The sequence below is a fragment of the Sipha flava genome, unplaced genomic scaffold, assembly GCF_003268045.1.
Source record: "Sipha flava isolate LNK unplaced genomic scaffold, YSA_version1 304_pilon_pilon, whole genome shotgun sequence".
In the NCBI taxonomy this organism is placed as follows: domain Eukaryota; kingdom Metazoa; phylum Arthropoda; class Insecta; order Hemiptera; family Aphididae; genus Sipha; species Sipha flava.
Window position 1 is genome coordinate 38,410 of NW_020272981.1, and position 22,647 is coordinate 61,056.

The window sequence follows — 22,647 nt, forward strand, 5'->3', positions numbered from 1 at the left end:
AGAGTTTTTTTTCAAAAAATGTAATTATCATCAATTCTTGGATACTATACAGAGAAAAATACACAGATATTCCTCTTCCAAATTTTAAAGCATCAATAGTTTGGACAATGCTTCAAATTGGCAAACATAGTGGGCCTAAAAGAGGAAGAAAGTCACTGACACAGACACCAACACCACCAAAAAAAAAAAAGAAAGTTAAATTTACAGTTCCTGAAGTGTAATATAATGGTATAAACCAGCGGTTCTTAAACTTTTTATTACGCGGACCCCTGATGAAGGACATTTTTAAATCTCGGACCACCTTATTAATTTTATTAGGAATTACCATTTTTTTATTAAAAAATATTTCATGTTACAATTACCAATATATTTAAAAGAAAGGTAAATAAAAATATAATAAGTATAAAAATATTTTGTTTATTATTTTTGTTATGTTTAATATTATTGCATTAACATTTTGTCTTACATAAAAAATTAATTATTGTTTTACTTTTATGATATTTGAAATTAATCTTATAATTTAAAATTATTATAGGTATACTTAATGTGAAGGATGATATTGCATTTCTGACATTAATTTTTCTATATTAGGCTCAATATTTGAAAGTTTTAATCGAAGTTCGGACTCTACGTTTTCCAAACGATTGCGAAACTTGTTTTTGACAAGAGCGGAAAAGGCCTTTTCACATAAATAAGTTGTGGGGAACGGAATTAAAACTTTCAGAGCTTTACTTGATAATACTGGATAATCTTTTTGTACGTGCAACCAAAAATTTTCTAACGACTTTTGATTAAATTGTAATTTTAAACTACCATTTGTAGAAATTTCTATAAGATTATCTTCTTCCAGTGATGTCAGTCCATTAATTTGGGTTATATCAATTTCAAAAGGGTGTCTAATCCAGTTTCTATTTGTGTCTGAAACAAGAAAATAATCGCGGAAGCTTCGTTGCAGATCTTCAATATGTTGTTTGATGTTTTTGGAAACTTCTCCGGATAATTCTTTTTTAGTCAATTCAAGGAAATTATTGAAGTTTTGAAATGAATCGTAATTTTTCTTTGATAGACGATAGTTCCATTGTTCCAACTTTTTTATCATCGCTTCAATTTTATCTTCAACTTTAAAAATTGTAACATGGGACCCTTGAAGACTCAAGTTAAGTACATTTAAATGAGCAAATATATCTGAAAGGTACGCTAAACTAGCCAACCAAGAAAAATCATTTAAACGTTCACTTAACGTAAATGGTGATTTATGTTCGATGAAAAATAATCTAACCTCATGTCTTAACTCAAACAAACGAGAGAGCACTTTACCCCGAGATAACCAACGAATTTCAGAATGTAACAGAAGTTGATAATGTTCACTATCCATGTCCTTGCAAAGTTGTTCAAAAAGTCTTGAATTTAATGATTTGGCTTTTATAAAGTTCACAATTTTTACAGCTTCATCTAAAACTTCTTTTAATTTTGTTGGTATTTTCTTAGAGACAATAGCTTCACGATGAATACAGCAATGATGCCAAGTAACTGATGGTATAATATTTCGAATACGTGCAATTAATCCACAAATTTTTCCTGACATTGCTCGAGCACCATCTGTACTAACTCCTACACATTTTGTCCATTCAATTTCATTTAATATTATAAATTCATTTATTTTGGTAAATATTTCTTCTGCTGTTGTATGTATAACAGAGGTTACAAATAAAATGTCTTCGAAAATGGTATTTTCGTAGTTGTATCTTACATAACACAGTAATATAGATTTATTAGTTATATCAGTACTTTCGTCTAATTGGAGACTAAAATAGTCACATTCGTTTATTCTTCTCAACAACTGTTCTTTAATATTTCCTGATAAACTATCAATTCGTTTTTTTATTGTATCATTTGATAGCGAAATTAAATTTATGTTATTTGCTGCTTCTTTACTGATCATTATAGAAACCATAGTTTTTGCAGCGGGCAATATTAAATCCTCAGCTATTGTGTGAGGTTTCCCAGATTTGCCAATAAGTAAAGAAACGGCAAATGAAGTTTTAACGGCATTTTCATTACTATAACTTGTTGAAGATTTTTTAATACATTTCATATTTTTCCTTAATTCATATTCTTTATTTTTAAAAAAATCAATGGTTTTCGTAACATGTTCTTTATGTTTGGTTTCTAGATGTCTTTTTAGTTTTGATGGTTTTAGTGCCTTGTTTGATAATACTTCAAAACATGTCACGCATTGTGGTTTTTGTTCTTCTTCAGAACCGCAACAAGTAAAACCCATCGATAAATAATTATTATCATACTTACGAAATTTTGTTAATTTAATTTTTTTCGTACATGGTGTCTCCTTATTAAAAACCGTAGAATTATTCCTCTTTAAATTTAACCAGCTATCCATTTTTCGTAAAATTCGTAAAATACGTAGGTATATAACTAATTAAATACAATCCATAAGTATACAGCGATGGCGAGTAAACGACTGGACGTTTGAGTGCTGCAAATTTCGTCTGACAAGATAAACTAATAGATAAATGATAATTATAAATATAATTTAAAATTCCATGTTACGCCGATATGGGTAATTAAGATTAGAATACTTGAGGATTAACTTTTCTAAAGTTGCGATAAGACGGGTTCAATACTTGTATAATAATATATTTTACATTTCTAACAATATCATTATTACACATACATGCTGTCCACATCTGAAATCATTTATAGTGTCGCGGACCACAGTTTAAGAACCGCTGGTATAAACCATTATCCTACAAAAACCACTAAAAAGCAAGCTTCAAAATGTTGTAATATTAATTGCACTTCTCGAACTAGGTATTTATGTAAAAAAAAGTGATTTCCCTGTTTGCTCAGAATGCATGGAAAGTTATCATACTAAAATATCTAAATGAACATTTGAGACTGAAATATACTTACTATGCCATACCAAAACTTTAACAAGAAGCTCCTATAAATTTTGTTTTTTGTTTATTATGTGATGATTTAAATATTTTCTATTTTCTATTGTTATGTTTAATATATTTTTTAATTCATGAGTGAAAAAGGAAATGCCTATAAAATTTGTTCTTGGTTTATTATGTTATGATTTAAATATTTTATTTTATGGATTTTTTATAAAATATTATGTTATTTTATTTAGTTTTTTACCTTTGAATATTATATTTGTATTTTATATGTTATAGTATCTGAATAAGGTAATTCAAATGGTTATTATAAAAATACATAAATATATTCATAAACTTTGACTATTTTTTTTCTGGGTCGTTTCAGCACATATGTATCATTTGATACTAATTGTTTCAACCCTTAAAAATGGTTGAAGGGTTGATTTAGGATTTTTTTTTTATTATTTGTTTCATGATTTTCAGGCAATTTAACACAGATACAATTTTTTTTTCTTTAAAATCATAATGTTGTGCATGAAGAGGTTAAAATAATCCAGGCAACATTTTTTTTGTAAAAACATTAATAAATTGTATTGAGTCGGATTCATATTATTGCCATTTTGTGTTCAAATTGTACTAAATAGATTTCCAAGGCAATCCTGATTTACACGATGAGTTTTATTAACATAATCTTTATTTTTTTAAGAATTTGAAGAATTCTACAGCAATTGTACACCAGATATAGAGACTAACCAATTATTAATAAAGTTAACACGTCTAGTTACATCAGATTCATTGAATTTATGTATAATTTTGATATTATTAAATAGTCATATATTAATCAGTCATTTTAATTAAATTATCAGATTGTGGCAAAGTGTTCTTAAAAGGGTCATTGAAAAATTTACTATTAGGAGTGCCTGATGAATTGAAAATATTAAACAATTTATTCATATCATGAATGAATTGAATAGTTTTTTCAAAGTCGCAGGTAAAATACCACCATTTGAAGTTGTGGACATATCAGCAGCAATACTTGTACTATATACCTGGTTAACTAATCATACTTTCATTTTTTCAAATGGTTCTGGATAGACATGTAAATAGGTCAATTTTGGTGTCATGCGTAAATTACATTTAGAATCATAATCATAAAATGTGTTTAAATATTTTTTTTTTACTAACTCATTCATTTTAAAATTATGTTTAAAAAATATATTTCTGGTTGATTTTAATAGATGAGGGGGGTCAAATTTATGTACAATTTTTTCTTCATTAACTTCAAAATATGGCTTAGTTAGAGAAACATTGTTGTTATTAGAAAATTGTATGAAATTTGAGCCTTGATCAGTAATAAATGCTTTTACAGTAATGCTGATATTTCTAAGTCTGCGTATTGTTGAAAAATTATATCATTTAATTCCCTACCACAACAGTTTTTTGAAATTAAATAATAAGAAATTGGTTGTTTCCAACTATAGTTTAGACCTCTAACCATAAAACGAGAGCAAGATTTGTAGGTTCATATGTAACATTATTGTTTGTTTAATTTAAGCCAATTATTTTATCTTTCGACATATTGCAAAAAATATGAGTTTTTATGGACATTTCATCTGTCCAAATAATGCATTCCAGTGTCTCAGGAAGGAAATTTTTAGTTTTAAAAGATAAAAAGTTGAACATAAAATCACTAAGACGCGGTTTCAGTTCATATTTTGCAGCGATTGTTCTTAATGTACGAATAGAAGGAAGATTGTAATATTTTTGAAGCAATTTGAATATATTAGGTCTAAGAAAATGAAGAGTTAAAACAAATAGTTTGATTTTGGTACTAAATTGAAATCCACGTGGATTTCTATCCTTATTACTTAAATAATTTTTTACCAACATAAATAAAGATTGTAGAAGATACTTTTCACATAATTGAATACATTTTCTTGTATTGCTTGTCTGCGCTAACATTTCACTTAAATGTGAAACAATTTTTTCCAAATCTTTGATTGATTTATGAGCTTCACAAGTTGCCTCTTATATTTCAGTTTTCTTGTAGTTCTTTCCGAAATTTAAATTGGAGTTTGACTACCAATCGAAGTATCACATTCAGTTAATGATGTAGTAAAAGAATCTGAAAAATAAAATTGATAAATAAATCATTCAGAAAAAAGTAATCAATTGTAATATGAAAATATACCCGATGTTCAACATCGTACTGATATATCTTCTACAGTACTAGATAATTCAACCACCAAAATTGTTGGTGAAGATGCCGCACTAAAATTTTGTTCAAAGACAGTATCTAAAATTATAATATACATAATTGAATTTAAAAACAATAATAAAACGTGTGAACAGCTGTTTTTTGTCATTCGACTATACCAAGAAATGTTGCAGATATTATGTTATAGGCAGTGATGTATTGATAAAATAAATCATGGGTGTACGCGTTATTTCATGAAGTAACTATCATATGGTAGGAACCAACAAATCTTACTCATGAACTAAACATCCTCATTTATGACTGTTTGATAACAAAAACTTATTAAATGATAACAAATTTGAATTTTTCATTAAAAAATAATAATAATAATACATCCGATACCAATCCACGCCATATATATAAAATCACAAGTTAGGTTAATCAAGGTATTATATAGGTATTTGTCAAATTACAAGCTATACGCTAGATACGGCTGTATACCCGCGTATTATCAATTTATTGTAAGTTATACGCCATGGATAAAAATAGCGTATTGGGTATACCCTCGTATACCCTCTAATACGCCACTGGATAATATCAGTTTAATACCTAGAACTTATAGGTTTAAATATAGTACTAAATTAAATACTAGGTTTGTTCCAACCACAGATATTAATATATATATCTGTGGTTCCACCATCCGGTCAAACTATGATAGAACTGGGGGGAGCATGCGTAGTATATTTTTTGCGTTCCAACACACCCTAAATGCAAACTCAAACCATCAGACGGTTGTTCCAATACATCATTAGACCACTTTTAGGATTGGTTGTGGACTATCACAACGGTCCGCTGATTCCGACGAGGATTGAAGCTACGTCCACACGATGATAGTTGAATGCGATAGTTGTTACCGTGAGAGTATGCGAGAGTTAACTATCGCTATCGTTAGTTTTGACATGCTATTTATAATATTTACTACTATCACAGTAATATTAGCGTAAAATGTCGTCAACCGAAGTGATTTATGCAATTATAAATCTCATTAATGAGATAATTAAATTTAGACCATCTAAAAAAAAACAAACAAAAACGTATTTGGGTTAGATCATGGTGTTTGTGCACCATCGCGACGAGCGTCGAGGATTCGCGAAGACCACCGTCGGTACCCCCTGTTTTTACCCCTACCGGTGACGTGCACCCGGTCGCCCGGGCCGTCGATCGCAGTGGTGTGTGCTGAAAAACTTGTTTGTTTTTGCGCCACACGTTCGCGCTTGGCCGGCCGATAACTATTTCCTAAGGCTGATTCCTTTTGGTACGCGATTGTCGTTTGTCGGGCGCTTGATCCACGACTGTTGGTCGATCTCGTGTGTATGTCACCGCGTGTAGTGTCAACGCGTCTTTTTTTAGATATTGTCGATCTCGTGGTCACTTTCGCGGCCTTGCGTCCTTACGCCCCGTTTATCGCGTCGGTTGATTGGTTGACAGTGGTATTGTGTCATCACCGTGCACGTGTTTCACGAACTCGCTTTTGTGCCTGTTAGACAGTTCCTCTTCGAGTGCGTTTCCCGTACGTCAACCTGTTTTCGGTTCGCGATCACTTTGGTTTCGTTGGCGTCCACGTGGTTTTCACCCGTGGTCATTTTTACAAGCCGGTTCATCGTCCGCGTCGCATACGTCAGTAGTACCAACTTCGTTCCCGACACAAGCCATCCATCGCCACGATTGTTGTCCGTTGCGGTCTGCCGGTTGGTAGCAGTGCTTATTGACGCGGCCATCTAGGAGTTAGGTGTAGCGATTATCAGTTGGACCCTTATCACCACCACCCGAGATAAGATTAGAATAGAATTGAGAATATTAATTTAAAATTGCACTATTGATTATTTACATAATGTATATAATATATATTGATTATATTATACTCGTAATCAATGAGTATACAATAAATAAAATGACTTATTTAAATACACAAAACCATATCACTATACTTACTATATTTATTAACTAATATATATAAAATAAATGTTTATGTACTGATATACTGTAGTAGGGTTTGTTTTCCAAGTTTGGTTACTAACCTTAGCGCAATTGATTGAAAAGCCTGAATTGGCCTGATGTTCGAGGGATTTGCTGGACCCCAGATTGGTCTTATGATTGACTTATATGTAATAAGTTTGTTTTGGAGTGTTATTTTGGAGTTTAGAAGTCTGTTGTTCGATGATTTTCTTTTTTTTTGGGGGGGGGGGGGGCTCCAAGTTAGTCTTTTATCAAGCGTTATGCCTAAGTACTTAATTTTGGTTTGGACAGGGATGGGGGCGTTGTTCATAATTAATTGAGGGCACTCACAGGGAGAATGTTTTAACGTAAAAGTAATTTGTACAGACTTTTCCGTATTAATTTTTATTTTCCATTTTTTAGCCCATTCTTCAATTTTATTAGCATGATCCTGGAGTTCAGCTGAAGCTAAAATAGGATTTGGACTGGAGGAATGAATAGCTGTCATCAGCGTATGTTGCTAGAAGGGTGTTACTAGATTGAGGGATGTCTGCTGTGAATACATTATATAGATCCGGGGATAGATCACTACCCTGTGGAACTCTAGCATATATTGGGTGGGTAGATGATATATCGTTCCCCTGTCGTACGACAAACGAACGATTTTGTAGGTAAGATTTGATAATAAGATAGTAGGGAGCTGGCATGAAAAGTTTTAATTTGTATAGTAAGCCATCGTGCCAGACTTTATCGAATGCTTGAGCAATATCTAAAAAAAGTCCAGAACAGTATTCTTTATTTTCGAGAGCAGTTGAGATTTCATCAGTAAGACGATGAACTTGATGGATTGTTGAGTGCCTGTTTCAAAAACCAAACTAATTATTCGGTATGATATGGTTGTTTTGAAGGATGGGACGTAATTTTTTCAGGAGGGCCTTTTCGAAAAGTTTACCAAGGACTGGAAGTAAACTTATGGGACGGTATGACGAAGATAAGTGTTAGGTTTATTTGGTTTGTGTACAAGTATAATGACTGCAAATTTCTAGATTTTAGAGAAGTGGGAAAATCTTAGCATAGAATTATATATGTGGGTGAGCAATGATATAGTTTTGAGAGACAGATTTTTCAGAATTTTGTTTGTAATGAGGTCATTTCCAGGTGCCTTACTGGGAGGTAATTTTTTAATTATATACTGCATTTCACCAGGAAAGATGGGTTTTGCAGGTAGCGACATAGGTAGCGAAGCTGATAGAAATTGTTGAATTTCAATAATTGTATCGTTTTCGGGATCGGTGCACGAATGAGGCTGGAATGTTTCAGCTAATTGAGAATATACAGATACAGAGAATGTACAGAATATACGTTGCAATTAAAAATGTAAATGTTGAGGTGTTTTTAAATCATATTATCTATACTTCATACGTACCGAAAAAAGTGAATTGAGGAATTACTTTTAAAGCAATTTGAACAACCGTATGCAACATAAGAAACAGGCATATTTAATAAATATTAGTTACTAAATAGTGTATAATTAATATTGTGAGGTGTGGGGAATAATGTTGATACAATATTTTGCCAACCCAAAACATGGCGGACAAATGATCATATAATCAATGCGTGCTTCAAGTGATATCGGAAGTTCGTCATCTAGTATAATATAGATATCTGTGTTTCAACAGAGCTCAGAGTCCGTGATCAATCCACATGAATGCATGCGCAGTTAATCAGTCACGGATTAGGCGGCAACCACGGACTAAGATGTAATGGACTGGAAACGACGTGGTCGGCGGGGGTCGGGGGACGGCTACCAAAAGATTCAACTGATAAATAACACTGGGGACCCAATGTTTTCAGCGCTACCCGTCTCGCATTTGGTGCCGCATTTTAATCCAATAGAGGAATCACGTCCGTAAGAAGGATAAATAACAATTTTAAAATATTTAATTATTTCTTATTAAAACATTTTTTTAAAATGAGAAATCGTAAGTGCAGTGTAAAAGGATGCTCTAGTTTAAAAAGAAATCCCACTGTTTCTTTTTTTAAACCACCAAAAGACAATTATTCAGCTTACATATTTAGTCAACAGATGGCGTTGTAAACTCTGGGTCCCATAGTGACCCCCGCAATTCCCTCTTATACATACATTCGTGGCCATGATAAGAGTCTCGTTTTCAGTCCATTATATCTTAGTCCGTGGCGGCAACTAATCCCAAATTCCGTGTTGGAACAAACCTACTGTATTTTATTATAAAGATTAGGGTAAATATTAAGTATAATTGTGTTATTATCTTTCAGCTAAATTGTATAATATTAAATGGTATTAAATTAATTCATGTCATAAATTATTTAATTATAAATTACTATTATCACTATTTTATTGTATTCATATTCTATTATTATTATTACCTTAAATATTGATAATTCATATTGTTATATTGAAATTTATACTTACTGTACTGTTATTACCAAAAGATACCCACTCGTTTATAATATAAAATATAAAATATAATCGAGAATAGTAATACATTAATAGTAATTTATAATAATTATTCTATAACTTACTTTCAAATAAAGTTGGTACAGCATGAGGATAAAGCCTATTTTTTTGGAAGTTGCTAAACATATTATCCTTAAAATGAAGTGAACACAACTTATATATTTTCGCAAGAACACTAGTGTCTGTGGTTGGTAAAGAAACATGACTACATTTTTCAATACACAGAGTACATCTTAAAAATCACAAAATAATACATTATTATAAAAGTGACGATTAGAGCAAATATTTCTTCCTTTATAGGAACTTTAGGAAAATTAAAAAAAGATTTCTGATTTCCCACAGCATTCTTGTTGTATACAGAATGGCAATTATACAGTGCACGTTTAATACCACCAGTGCAACTTGTCATTTTGAAAACTGCAATTTAAACAAAAATAATTTTCAAAGTACAAACAATTTTCAGTAATGTTAAATAGTTGTGAAAAATGCAAAAAACTGAGAAAACGCATGAGCAGAAAAAAAATAGCAGTCTGGGGGGACTTTAAATGTCAGTTTTATACTTATAATTTTAATAGATTATAAAATTCTCTTCGTTCATGGATTAAATGAGATTAATTTTATGACATTTTGGGGGTGGAGCATAGTGCCGTGTTAAGTTCTAATGCCGCCGGGGCACGCGTATTTTGCCGTCTCATTATAGATATGAATGTACGACGTTAATGAGAACTATAAACTATTTATAGTTAATACATATTATTATTTATACATACTTAGTGTTTACTACAACTGTACAGGCGTACAAGCAATATCCTTGTCCGTCGAGTCTCGACTGTGTTCACACATTAATGTGCGTTAATATTGTAATCATTCGAATAAGATATATGTATAGCCGTACAGGTATAATTAAATAAAATGTATTATAATTAAAAATATTTTTCATATAATACTTTGATCTTTTAACATTAAATTTTAAAATACATTTAATAACCGATGGAAAAATAGATTTATTACGAAAAACCAAAAAAATATTCGACAAATTAGTATTAGTGAATGATGCCTATGAAATATTTTCAAATTTTGCCGCCGGGGGCAAATGCCCTATTTCCCCCCCCCGTTAAACACGCCTCTGTTGGGGCACAGAGCTAACAATCCTGCCTTGTAAAGGCACATCCCTTTATGTGTTAGAAGTAATTGATTTACTAATAGAAAAAGTGCATATACCACCAAAAATTTTATACCCGTATGGCCAAATCTCATAGAATAATGGGAATTTTCTACTTGTATTCTTACCTGTGCAAATTTCAAAATTTCTAGAGTTTCCACTTTGGTTGTTCTGTGGTTTTACTAGCTGACCTAGATTTAACAGTAATGTTCCAGCTGTAAATAAAGCATCTATTAGGTAAGTTTGATCGATTTATAATATTATTCAGTATTTTCTATTTAAATTTTAATTATTGAAATACATTCTTAGTATTAAATTTTAAATTTAATATAAAATATGCCAGTTGAAAACTATTTTTTATTTTATGTTTGTTAATAAAACAAGTTAAAACATTTAAAATTGTTATACCTGTAGAATATTAAAGTAAAGTAAAAAGTCTTACCGGAGAAGTTAATAAAATAAAATCTATTAAAATTATTTAATTTTTTTATTTATTTATCCATGATAAAAATTATGATTTTATTTAATATGTCTAAATAACTTTATTATTTGATAATATCCGGGACATATTTTGTCCAATTTTGTCTATTTATTTAGACAAAATCAAATCAAAACCCTAAGACAATATCATATAAACCCTACTACAGACATTAGTTGATAGATTAAATATAATATTGCAATTTTTAGATGCTCACGGACTAGCATTTAGAGGAGAATCTTGAATCAGGAGAACCTGTTGAGAGGTTTTAGAAATTTATTCAACTTACTGGCTTTAAAAGTAGTATTATGGAAACTATTATTTTAGATACGCTTTTGTCTCTCGACTTAGATATTAATGATTGTAGAGAACAATCATACGATAACGCCGCTAACATGTCTGTTGCGTATACAGTATTGCAAGCAAGAATTAAGCAACACAATCTGTTAACATTCTATGTACCATACTCGGCACATTCATTAAACTTAGTTAGTGTAACAACAGCTGATTGTTGCTTACAAGCTACTTCATTTTTTGTTCATGCAAAAAATATTTTTATTTTTTAGAGCTTCAACTGGGAGATGGTCAGTACTTATTAGACATATAGAAAACAGTAATGATACAATATTATTAGCAAAACCATTATCACAGAATCGTTGGTAAGCAAGAAGTGATGCGTGTAAAGCTTTATTATTGTGTGATTATGAATTATTTTATGAAGCTTTAAAAGAAATTTCTTTAAATCCCTCAGAAAAACCCGCTACCAAAGTCGAGGCTTTAGGATTATGTAATAGTTTTGATAAATTGGAAATGGATATAATGGCAGTTTTTTGGAATTATGTATTACAAAGATTTGATAAAACAAGTAAACTCTTGAAAAAGATACAATTAATTTGTGTGATTTGTGTTGTATAAATTATTAAACTATGTAAACGAATTGAGAGATCGTTTTGATGATTATGAAGTTAAAGGAAAAATAATTTCAAAATGCGAAAAATATGAAAAAGATGAACAGAGAAAAAGAAATATTTCCAAATGGTTAGATAAATATAACGAAAATGAAGTCATTTTAGAAGGAAAAGAAATCAAGCAGGAATATTCCCAATTTGGACAAGGTGCATCCATAGTATTGCAGTTATCCGAAAGAATAAATGTGCCCAATTGCAGATTAGTTTTTGAAAATTTTTTTCAGTACATTTTGACTGTTTGAATGGTTGAAAAATAGCAAAATTTATGCTGCTGGAACGATTAGAATTGACAAATTTATGAAACCTCCATTTACTAAAGATAAGGAAATTAAAAAACACCACAGTAGAGGCTACATGGAAAATTTAATTTATAATTCGTCTGGATTGGTGTTAACAAAATGGTATGATAGTTAAGTGTGGTACTGGCTTAAAATGTTTGTGGTATGGGACAAGTCCACCAATATCGTCATTACGATAAAAAGCAAAAAAAAATACATAGACGTTTTGAGATCAGATGTTGTTTCTCGTTATAACGAAGGACTGGGTGGAGAAGATAAATGTGATCACTTACTATCTTTATATAGAACTTTTATAAGATCAAGGACATTACGCCTTATAACGCATGGGATTAATATAGCTGCAGTTAATTCGTGGGCGGAGTACAAAAAAGAAGCAACATTTTTAAGACTCCACGAAAAAAAAATTCTTGACCTTATACTCTTCGACAGTACCTGGCTGGAGCATTAATATTATCAGGTCAACCAGTTATAAAGAAAAAGAGGTCGTCCTAGTAATAATCCGTCCCCATCTACTTCAACACCAAAAACTGAACAGCTAACCAACTAAGACCAATTAACAAAGCGCAATTCGACGATATAGGACACACATCAGTATTCTTGAATAAGAAAGAAGCTGGAAAATGCATAAATTTAGATTGTAAATCTAAAACGTATACAAGTTGTAAAAAATGCACCGTCAATTTATACATAGCACGTAAGCAAAATTGTTTTTAGTAATTTCATTCTAAATAAAATATAGTTTTAAATATATTTATTTAAATTTTGTCCATGTAATATTTTAATGTATTATAAATTTAATTTCATTAATTGTTAACTAATAATTTAATCATTTTCTTAATAAAACATTCTTAAATTATTATAAGTATTTAAATAATATCGTATTTTTTTATTTGACTTAGATAGATACCTTTATGTCGTATTGTCCCCTTGAGAGGACACATTATATTTCAGGATCAGGCTGTTCGATCAGTTTGGAACCAACTTTAAATTTTTTAAAATTTAAGTTTAATTCAAAATAAGTAGTTAAAAAAAAAATTTTCTAAAAATAAAAATGTATGAGTATGACAGAAAGAGTCAATAAGTGATTAATTAATAATAACATATTAATACATATATATATATTATTGTACATATTATCACATTATGTATTATCTGACCTTAAACCAAAAAATCAACAAAAGTGATTTACTTATAAACTATTTAATTGTTATCAGAATTTTATCTACTATAATTTTAATTACCGTGTTTTATTATGTTGTAGTTATTTTTTAATCTAACCTAACTAGATTTTTGTTGAATATCTTTAGAAGGTATTAGGTATAGTTGCCACCACTACTATTACATCAGTGTGACCGGTCGCTTGTAATCACAACTGGTGCACTACTGTTTTGTTGTTGTACCCGTCACCCTCTACACCCCAGGTCAGCACTCGGGGTGCGCACATACGGGTACCGTCGCCATTTTACTCTACTTTTATACAGCCACGCGTCCATTTTTTTTTCTGTACAGTCCGTTTTTGTTACTTTTTTATTAACGTGTGTGTCGTTCTATTTCTACGTGTTCGCGTATGTTTTTAATCACACCGCTACGTTTATTACATGGGCTCGTCCGCAAATATTATGAAAACGTTGGCCTTCTTTTGAATTTACGCGTGTCGATGCATTCTACCGTCTTACGTAAACATACGACATGCTCATAATAATAGCGTTTTCGGACACTAGTGTTGGCGCATTATTGTCGTCACTTTTGGTCCTGCTTTAACGAACATTCTTTTGCGCCCTCGTCGCAACTCTGTCCACTATCTGCGCACGCCATCACGGACACATTAGTTACACTTTACCGCAGGGGCGTCATTTCAGTTTTTTTTGTGTGTGCGGGGATATTCGAATATGCCATTTTGAAATTTCATAAGGTGAAATAGACATTTTTTTCTAATTAGAAAATTAAAAATTTTATAGGTATGATATGATAATATATCTACTTACGTAAATTATTCGGCTATTAATAATTCCATGGATTACAAACCACAATCAACTTAAATAGTAAAAAAGCAATTTAAAAACTAAATAGAATAAATAATTGATTACTTTACCTGTGATTACTTAATCTAACTAATAATGTATAAAAGTTACAAGACAGCAAATTCAGCAAAAAGAGTACATAATATTTACACTTATAAATTATCATTATATTTAACCTATAACTTATATACTTAAAACTTTTTTACAAGCAAAGTTCAAAAATATAAAAAATGAATTATATTTTACAAAAGCGGATACCGGCGATTTTTAAATGTAGCAAATACGTACACAGATTTTTCTAAATTTATATTGTTATAATAAACCTATACTCGTACATTATAAATTATTAAAACAAAATTCAAGAATTTTAAAATGTGAATATTAGTCAGTACTATTGCATATTTTAATCAAAGTTTGAAAAGCCAAACATATTTCACTGTTTGAACAATGGTGTTTCTTTGTGCTTGAATAAAATAAATAGTATGTTGACAGTATATATAGTATAGACAGTATAATCCATATTTAGGGACAATGTAGTATGGAAGTAAACATCAATTTACTTCTCTTTTTTCAATAATAATAATATATGAAATAAGTAGGTTGGCAACCTGTTAGTTTAATTTTTTACTGTTAGTATTTTTTTTACACCTAATTAATTTTTAATAAAAATTCCAATAACGGCTAGGTATGTATATAATTCTGATATTCTGAGTTTCTGACTAGTGTAAAAACTACATAATATTTATTTAACTTAATATTATTTTATTATAATTAAAACAGTAGGTATTATTGATATTTTTTGTTGCCTTTCAATGGAACTGCTTTTTTTGCACCTCTCTTTATGCACCTTAATACGAGTAAGTGAAGATTAATTTAAATTTTAAATTAATGATGAATTAATAATTAGTAAAATGTGAGTGAAGTATCATTCTGGTTTAACATACCTATTTGTTGTTTTTTTCCTATTTTTGGTAATTAATTCCAAATGTTTGAAAATTATTTTCCACCACATACCATGTTTAGATAATTTTTCTAAACAACTTAATGAAAGATTGATGGATCATAGATTGTTACTAACAGTGCCGTAACCGAACTATTTAAGGCCCATGTGCAAATCAAAATCTTGAGGCCACTTATCGTTGTAAATTTTTTAGTATTTGACCTTTTGAGGGCCCATAATATGATACGAGGTTATAGGCGCAACTAGAGTCCAAATATTGAGAGTATTGAAATTGCTGAAAATAAAATAAAATGGTATTTAACTGTAATTACTATAGATTATATACATCTGAAAAAACAGGAGTACTAAAATACTAAAAACTCTAGTGAATCGTACATTATTCATAATTTTTATATTGAAATATTCTTTGTGTTGTATCGCGTCAGTTTGTACGCGAGATTTTTCTCAGTGAGATGAATCCAGATTAATAAAAGTATTTGATCCATCGATAAGAAATGTTCTTCAATCAAAGTGACAAATCGAATCTATGCAAAGAAAATTAGGAGTTAAAATATCAAAAATGAGTTCTGTGAGTGATTCAAGGTGGAATTGTAGATGAAAAAACTGTGAGTCAGTTATATACAATTATAAAGCAATTATTGCAGTTTTGCAAGAAGAAATAGATAACCAACTGGACCGAAATGTAAATGAAGCTATAGGTATACTCATATCATTTTTAATTAAATATTAATAATATTGTCTAATTATAAGCACCGGACTAATTTAATATGTTTTGAATATTTTTTTATAGGTATACTTTCAATAATGCAAAAAGGATCATTTGTTATTTTTCTATTATTTTGCAACATGTATTATCTTCTATAAATATACTTAGCAACATGTTTCAAGATAAAACTACTACATTGGGTAACGCAGGTAATCTAATAAACAGCGTAATACTAAGTTTTAAGAATGCTAGATCTACCATTGGCTTTAATGACTTGTGGTTAGACATAAAAACTTTTTGTGATGAAAATGATGTTAAACTGATCCTACCTTTTCAAACTCAAGGTCAGTATTGTGTTTGTGTACCTAATAAAAAATATTTGTTTAAATATTTATTTATTTAAATTAATATTATTTTTAAGCTTATTTAATATGTTTATTATTAGCATCTAAGCGAATGAGACGTGAACCCAATGTTTTTGAAGATTTCATTCTAACAACTTCTACTGCCGCAGAATCATTTAATAGTACTGAAACAAATAGTACATCAGTTGAAAAATACTATTGTGTAAATGGCTATTTTAAATTATTAGATTGTATAGTTGTAAATTTGAAGAAAAGGTTTTCAACTGAAAGTCTTCAAATGGTTGAAACTGTAAGACAATTTTATAAAATTAGATTTTAAAAAGAGTGAACTATTTATTAATCATTATAAGGTAATTTCATTATAAAAACTTGCTATCAAAATGTAATATTATTGAATTAATAAATGAAATGACATGTAGGATCAAAATTTTATATATTGTAAATTATTCTTATTCTATTTCTAATTAAAGAAATTTTTTTTTTTCTAGGATTTATTGGATGTAAAAAGTATAAGTGTTCAATCAGAAATACATGTTGTGATGAACTACTTACATTTATCAAATGGCAAAAGCAGTATTAATTTAGAAGCTTTGATATCAGTATTTTCCAAAAATATATACCCTAACATGTATAAGCTTATACACGTTGCACTTACTCTTCCTATAAGTTCGTCAACGTGTGAACGTAGTTTTTTCTGCAATGAGAAGGATTAAAACATGGCTGAGGTCATCCATGGTACAGAATAGATTTAACAATTTAGCTATAATTAGTATTGAGAAAGATATTTCTAAAAAAATTGATAAAGAAGCCATACTAAATTTATTTGCAAAAAAAAAATAGATACATTATTTTAAAATAAATATTTTTTAGTTTCATTATAAAGAGTTTTCATTGTTAAAATTCAAGTATATGTATGAGGATATCAGTATATGCATAGTATAGTAGTACAGTCAACTCGCGGTATAACGAAGTTCGATATAACAAAAATCTCGATATAACGTATAAAACTGTCGGGCCCTTGAAAACCTCGTGCTGTAACGAAAAATCAAATGTCCCCTCGATATAACGAAAATTTTTTGGCTAAAGTTCACGCAATGTAACGAATTTTTACAATTTTGGAGATTGATACAGCACATTTTACGAGTTTGTTTCGGCCATTCTTATGCGATAAGATAATGTTCATGTATCGTTTATATGATACACGTCTGTTAATGTAAATTGTATTAAATATAAATAAAAATTTGTTGCTATCGACAAAGGTTTGGTTGTTTGTGAAGTTCTCAATGACGATGAGATTTTGAATAAAGCTGATGACGAAGAGCTCCCCGTAAGCTCGAATGAAGCAAAATTAGATCTCCGTGCCGTCTTAAGTTTTTTACAAAGACATGATATTGACGACAGTGTATTTTGTAATATTCTAAATTTTAACAACACTATTAATCGCGTAAGCGCAAATGGATACACACAAAAAAAAAATCCTATTTTTTTAAAAAATATGTATGTATGTAATAAACAAAAAATGTATGAATGTATCTAATAAAATATTTAATAATAATATCATATTGTATGTAGGTATCTCTATATATATAAAAATTTCGTGTCACGATGTATGTTCGCGATAATCTCCGAAACTACTGGACCGATTTTGATGAAATTTTTTACACCGTGTGTAATTTGGTCCAACTTAAAATATAGGATAGTTTTTTTTCAAATTTTTTAATTGCATGGTGTATTTCGGGTTTTCCCGTGACCGACCGCGACAGTATCTATATAGCTACCTGTAATCTGACCTTTTTTCTATTGTGTGTGTTTTATCGTCGGCGGCGTGTAGATATGAATTGTTCCGAGAATTTTTATCTCAATATTATTTTTTGCATTGCAATTATTGTAATAAATATATAGGATAGTTTTTATCTCAATATTATTTTTTGCATTGTAATTGTTGTAATGAAGAAAGTTATAGAATTTTCGAGAAATATTCAAAGGTATAAAATGCGAAGTTCGGTACGACGTGTTCATCAGTTAATATAAAACGCAACAATCTGACCGAGTCAGTCATTATCGAGTTAATCGCGCCGTCTCGAGTTTTGTTTGTTATTTTTATTTATACAGTTTAATTATACGGTATATTAGATACAACCAGGCTAAATTAAGATCAGAAGAATACATCCATTTACGAGATGCTATCACCGGAAACATCGATGAAAATTTAAACGCCAATGACATCGGAACTGCATGTATTTTACCTTCAAGCTACATCGGCAGTCCACGGAGCATGCAGGAATACATACAAGATGCGATGACTTATGTACGTCATTACGGTCGACCTGATTTGTTTGTTACATTTACGTGTAATCCAAATTGGGAAGAAATAAAAAGTTTGTTATTACCAGGCCAACAATCAATACATCGTCACGATATCGTTACACGTGTGTTTAAACAAAAGTTAAAATCTTTAATTAATTTAATCGTAAAATATTCAGTTTTTGGTAACACACGTTGCTGGCTGTATTCTATTGAGTGGCAAAAGCGAGGTTTGCCTCATTCTCATATTTTGGTTTGGCTTGAAGATAAAATCCGTCCAGAAGAAATTGACCAAATAATTTCTGCCGAAATTCCGGATCCACTAACTGACTCAGAATTGTTCGATATTGTTACCAGTCACATGATCCACGGACCGTGTGGTGCTTTTAACATGGCATCACCATGCATGGAAGAAGGAAGGTGTAAGAAACGTTTCCCGAAACCCTTTACCAATGATACTATTACGGATATCGATGGTTATCCATTGTATCGCCGCAGAGACCCTGAGCATGGTGGTCACACATTTACAATTCGAAAGTCGAATTCTATAAATGAAGTTGAAATTGATAATCGGTGGGTAGTTCCGTACTCACCATTGCTGTCAAAAGCGTATAAGGTAGTGTTGGGAAAAATCCGGATTCATGAAATTCGAAATCCGTAATCCGGATTCGGATAAAAATTCGGATTTCGGAATTCAAATTCGGATTTTAACCGAAATCCGGATTTCGGATTTTGAAGCATTAAATTAATATTTTTTTATGGATTCCTTATATTAAAGCCTTGATAAATACAGATTTTTTTTTTTTGTAAAAAATTAATATATTTATATAGGAAAACTTTTAAAGCAAAAATATAACAATAACAATCATCAATATTGCAATAACGTGTAGATATTACAACCTAAACTCAGTTTATACATGAAATTAGTAACAACATTTATAAGTAGCAGAATAATTTATCCAAAAATACACAATAAATAATACCTAAATAGGGTTAGGTTAGGTTACAAATATAATAATTTATATTTGTAACGAACGATGAATGTTTTTTATTTAAAATAGAAAATGTTCGTTTTTTTATATTAGAATTTATAACGACAAATTTTTATTTTCTGCTTTAGAATACAGAAATCTACAATGTGAAACCCAAATATTCGGATTTTACAGCTTAAAATCCGAAATTCGGATTTTCGGAGAATCCGGATTTTTTTCACACCACTAGTATAAGGTTCATATTAATGTCGAGTTTTGCGGTTCCGTCAAATCCATTAAGTACATTTGTAAATATGTTAATAAAGGAAGTGATTTGGCCGTATTTGAAATACAAAATATAAACAAAAATGACGAAATAGCAAGATACCAGATGGGTAGATATATAAGCAGCAGCGAAGCTATCTGGCGTATTTTCAGTTTTCCAATACACGAAAGAGAACCTTCTGTCCAGCATCTTGCAGTACATCTTGAAAACGGTCAACGAGTATATTTTACCGAAGAAAATATTCTCCAAAGAGCATTTGAGACACCGAAAACGACACTAACTGAATTCTTTACATTATGTCAAAAATCTGATGTATTCGGCCAATTTGCAAAAACATTATTATATACCGATGTTCCACGCTATTTTACATGGAATAAAATAGGGAAAAAGTGGGAGCCCCGTAAGCAAGGAAAACCACATCCATCGATCCCAGGCATATTTAAAGCTAAGACATTGGGACGACTCTACACTGTACATCCTAAACAACGTGAATGCTTCTTTTTGCGTTTATTGCTGGTGAATATTCCCGGACCAACATTTTTCGAATATTTGTGAACAGTGAACGATCGAGTGTTCAATACATATCAAGATGCATGTTGCGAGTTGCAACTACTGGAAGCAGATAATCATTGGGACTTGACACTTGCTGATGCAGCATTGACATCTACACCGAATAATATTTGTCAACTATTTGCAATAATTTTGACAACATGTTTTCCAACACAATCATCGACTCTGTGGGAAAAATATAAAAATTATATGACTGAAGATATACTGCATCGAATTAGACGAACAAATCAATGTCCAAATTTAGATTTCACACCAGAGATGTATAAAGAAGCATTAGTGTTGATCGAAGATTTATGTATTTTAATTTCAAATTTGCCACTTAGTCATTATGGAATGTCATCACCTGATCGCCCGGCTGCCGACTTAGTTAACACTGATTTGCAACGAGAAAAACAGTACAATGACGTTGACTTAGCTACAATTATTGTGAATAATAAGCCATTACTGACAGCCGAACAAAAAAATATTTATAATCGGATAATGCTGACCGTTGATGCTGACCAAGGTGGGTTTTTTTTCTTAGACGCACCAGGTGGAACAGGTAAAACATTCTTAATATCATTAATTCTTGCAAAGACACGTTCCCAACAGAAAATTGCTTTGGCAATTGCATCGTCAGGCATTGCTGCAACTTTGTTAGATGGTGGACGAACAGCACATTCAGCATTGAAGTTGCCATTAGACATTCATAACAAACCAAACGCAATGTGTAACATTAAAAAAAAAAGCGGAATGGCTACAGTGTTGCAAAAAAGTGCAATAATAATTTGGGATGAGTGTACTATGACTCATAAACATTCACTTGAAGCATTTCATAGAACTATGCAAGATTTGAAAGGCAACCATAAACTTTTCGGTGGTACTGTTTTACTACTGTCCGGTGATTTCCGGCAGACTTTACCAGTTATTCCTCACTCTACTTTTGCCGATGAGATCAACGCATACTTAAAACAATCGTTTTTATGGACAAGTGTTGAGACACTTCGACTGACTATGAATATGCGAGTACAATTGCAAAATGATCCAACAGCACAAGTATTTTCTAAACAATTGCTGGATATTGGAAATGGTGAAATTGAGTTGCATCAAAATACACAATACATAAAATTACCAGATATTTTCTGCACTGTTGTTGAAACGAGAAATGAACTAATTGAGAGTGTCTTTCCGGATATATTGAATTATTATTTAGATCACAATTGGCTCTGTAATCGTGCTATTTTGGCAGCAAGAAATGTTGATGTGAACGAAATTAACTTCCATATACAACAGATTTTGCCCGGTGATTTGATGTCTTTTAAATCAATCGACACAGTTATTGATGAAAACGAAATCGTAAACTTTCCAACTGAATTTTTTTAATTCTCTGATTTGCCAGGAATGCCACCACACAACCTTCAATTGAAAATTGGTTCACCAATTATTCTTCTACGTAATTTAAACCCACCTCAATTATGTAACGGTACACGTTTAGTCATAAAAAAAATGACCGAAAATATTCTTGAAGCAACAATTTTGTCGGGAAAATTTAAAGGAGATATCGTCCTGTTGCCACGTATTCCACTGATAGCATCGGAATCTTCAATACCGTTTAAAAGGCTCCAATTTCCGATTTGTTTAGCTTTTGCGATGACTATAAATAAATCTCAAGGCCAAACAATGTCTATTTGCGGTTTGGATTTGGAAAACACATGTTTCTCACATGGACAGCTATATGTTGCCTGCTCACGTGTAGGAAAACCATCAAATCTCTTCGTGTTAGCGAAAGACAGGTTAACCAGGAATGTTGTACACAAAGTAGTACTTAGATAACTTTTAGTTTTAATAATTTAATTTATTTTTGTATGTTTTTAATGTATATAGTATTTTTTGTAAGTAGGTCACTGATTACAAACAATAATTTAATATAAGATGAATAAAATGTAAATTCAGAAAATATATATTTTGGTTTGTACTTAATTTCAACT

The 22,647-nt window shown here is 30.7% G+C and overlaps 4 protein-coding genes and 1 pseudogene across 4 annotated transcripts; 4 read left to right on the forward strand and 1 right to left on the reverse strand.

Moving 5' to 3' along the window:
* Positions 1-541: 541 nt before the first annotated feature.
* Positions 542-1,585, reverse strand: LOC112686324 (zinc finger BED domain-containing protein 5-like). Its single transcript, XM_025558543.1, has one exon. It carries the CDS (start codon positions 1,583-1,585, stop codon positions 542-544), a length of 1,044 nt encoding a protein of 347 aa, XP_025414328.1.
* Positions 1,586-16,037: 14,452 nt separating this feature from the next.
* LOC112686325 lies at positions 16,038-17,408 on the forward strand (annotated as a pseudogene).
* A 1,088-nt stretch (positions 17,409-18,496) lies between these two features.
* On the forward strand, positions 18,497-19,514 carry LOC112686327. Its single transcript, XM_025558544.1, has 3 exons — positions 18,497-18,534; positions 18,683-18,900; positions 19,033-19,514. Exons 1-3 carry the CDS (start codon positions 18,497-18,499, stop codon positions 19,512-19,514), a joined length of 738 nt encoding a protein of 245 aa, XP_025414329.1.
* A 701-nt stretch (positions 19,515-20,215) lies between these two features.
* LOC112686328 lies at positions 20,216-22,042 on the forward strand. The gene is made up of 2 exons (XM_025558545.1): positions 20,216-20,597; positions 20,670-22,042. Exons 1-2 carry the CDS (start codon positions 20,216-20,218, stop codon positions 22,040-22,042), a joined length of 1,755 nt encoding a protein of 584 aa, XP_025414330.1.
* Positions 22,043-22,059: 17 nt separating this feature from the next.
* On the forward strand, positions 22,060-22,563 carry LOC112686322 (ATP-dependent DNA helicase pif1-like). The gene has a single exon (XM_025558540.1). The coding sequence runs from the start codon at positions 22,061-22,063 to the stop codon at positions 22,490-22,492; it is 432 nt and encodes a 143-aa protein (XP_025414325.1). The 5' UTR covers position 22,060; the 3' UTR covers positions 22,493-22,563.
* Positions 22,564-22,647: the final 84 nt, after the last annotated feature.

Excerpts from the sequence above, each read along its gene's own strand:
- LOC112686324 (XM_025558543.1), bottom strand. The coding sequence starts at position 1,585 with ATGTCAGGAAAAATTTGTGGATTAATTGCACGTATTCGAAATATTATA.
- LOC112686327 (XM_025558544.1), top strand. The coding sequence starts at position 18,497 with ATGAAGAAAGTTATAGAATTTTCGAGAAATATTCAAAG. Across the intron at positions 18,535-18,682 it reads TTTTCGAGAAATATTCAAAG|ATACAACCAGGCTAAATTAA; the intron begins GTATAAAATGCG and ends ACGGTATATTAG. Across the intron at positions 18,901-19,032 it reads TTTGTTTGTTACATTTACGT|TTTTTGGTAACACACGTTGC; the intron begins GTAATCCAAATT and ends TAAAATATTCAG.
- LOC112686328 (XM_025558545.1), top strand. The coding sequence starts at position 20,216 with ATGGGTAGATATATAAGCAGCAGCGAAGCTATCTGGCGTATTTTCAGT. Across the intron at positions 20,598-20,669 it reads CACTGTACATCCTAAACAAC|TGAACGATCGAGTGTTCAAT; the intron begins GTGAATGCTTCT and ends ATTTGTGAACAG.
- LOC112686322 (XM_025558540.1), top strand. The coding sequence starts at position 22,061 with ATGCCACCACACAACCTTCAATTGAAAATTGGTTCACCAATTATTCTT.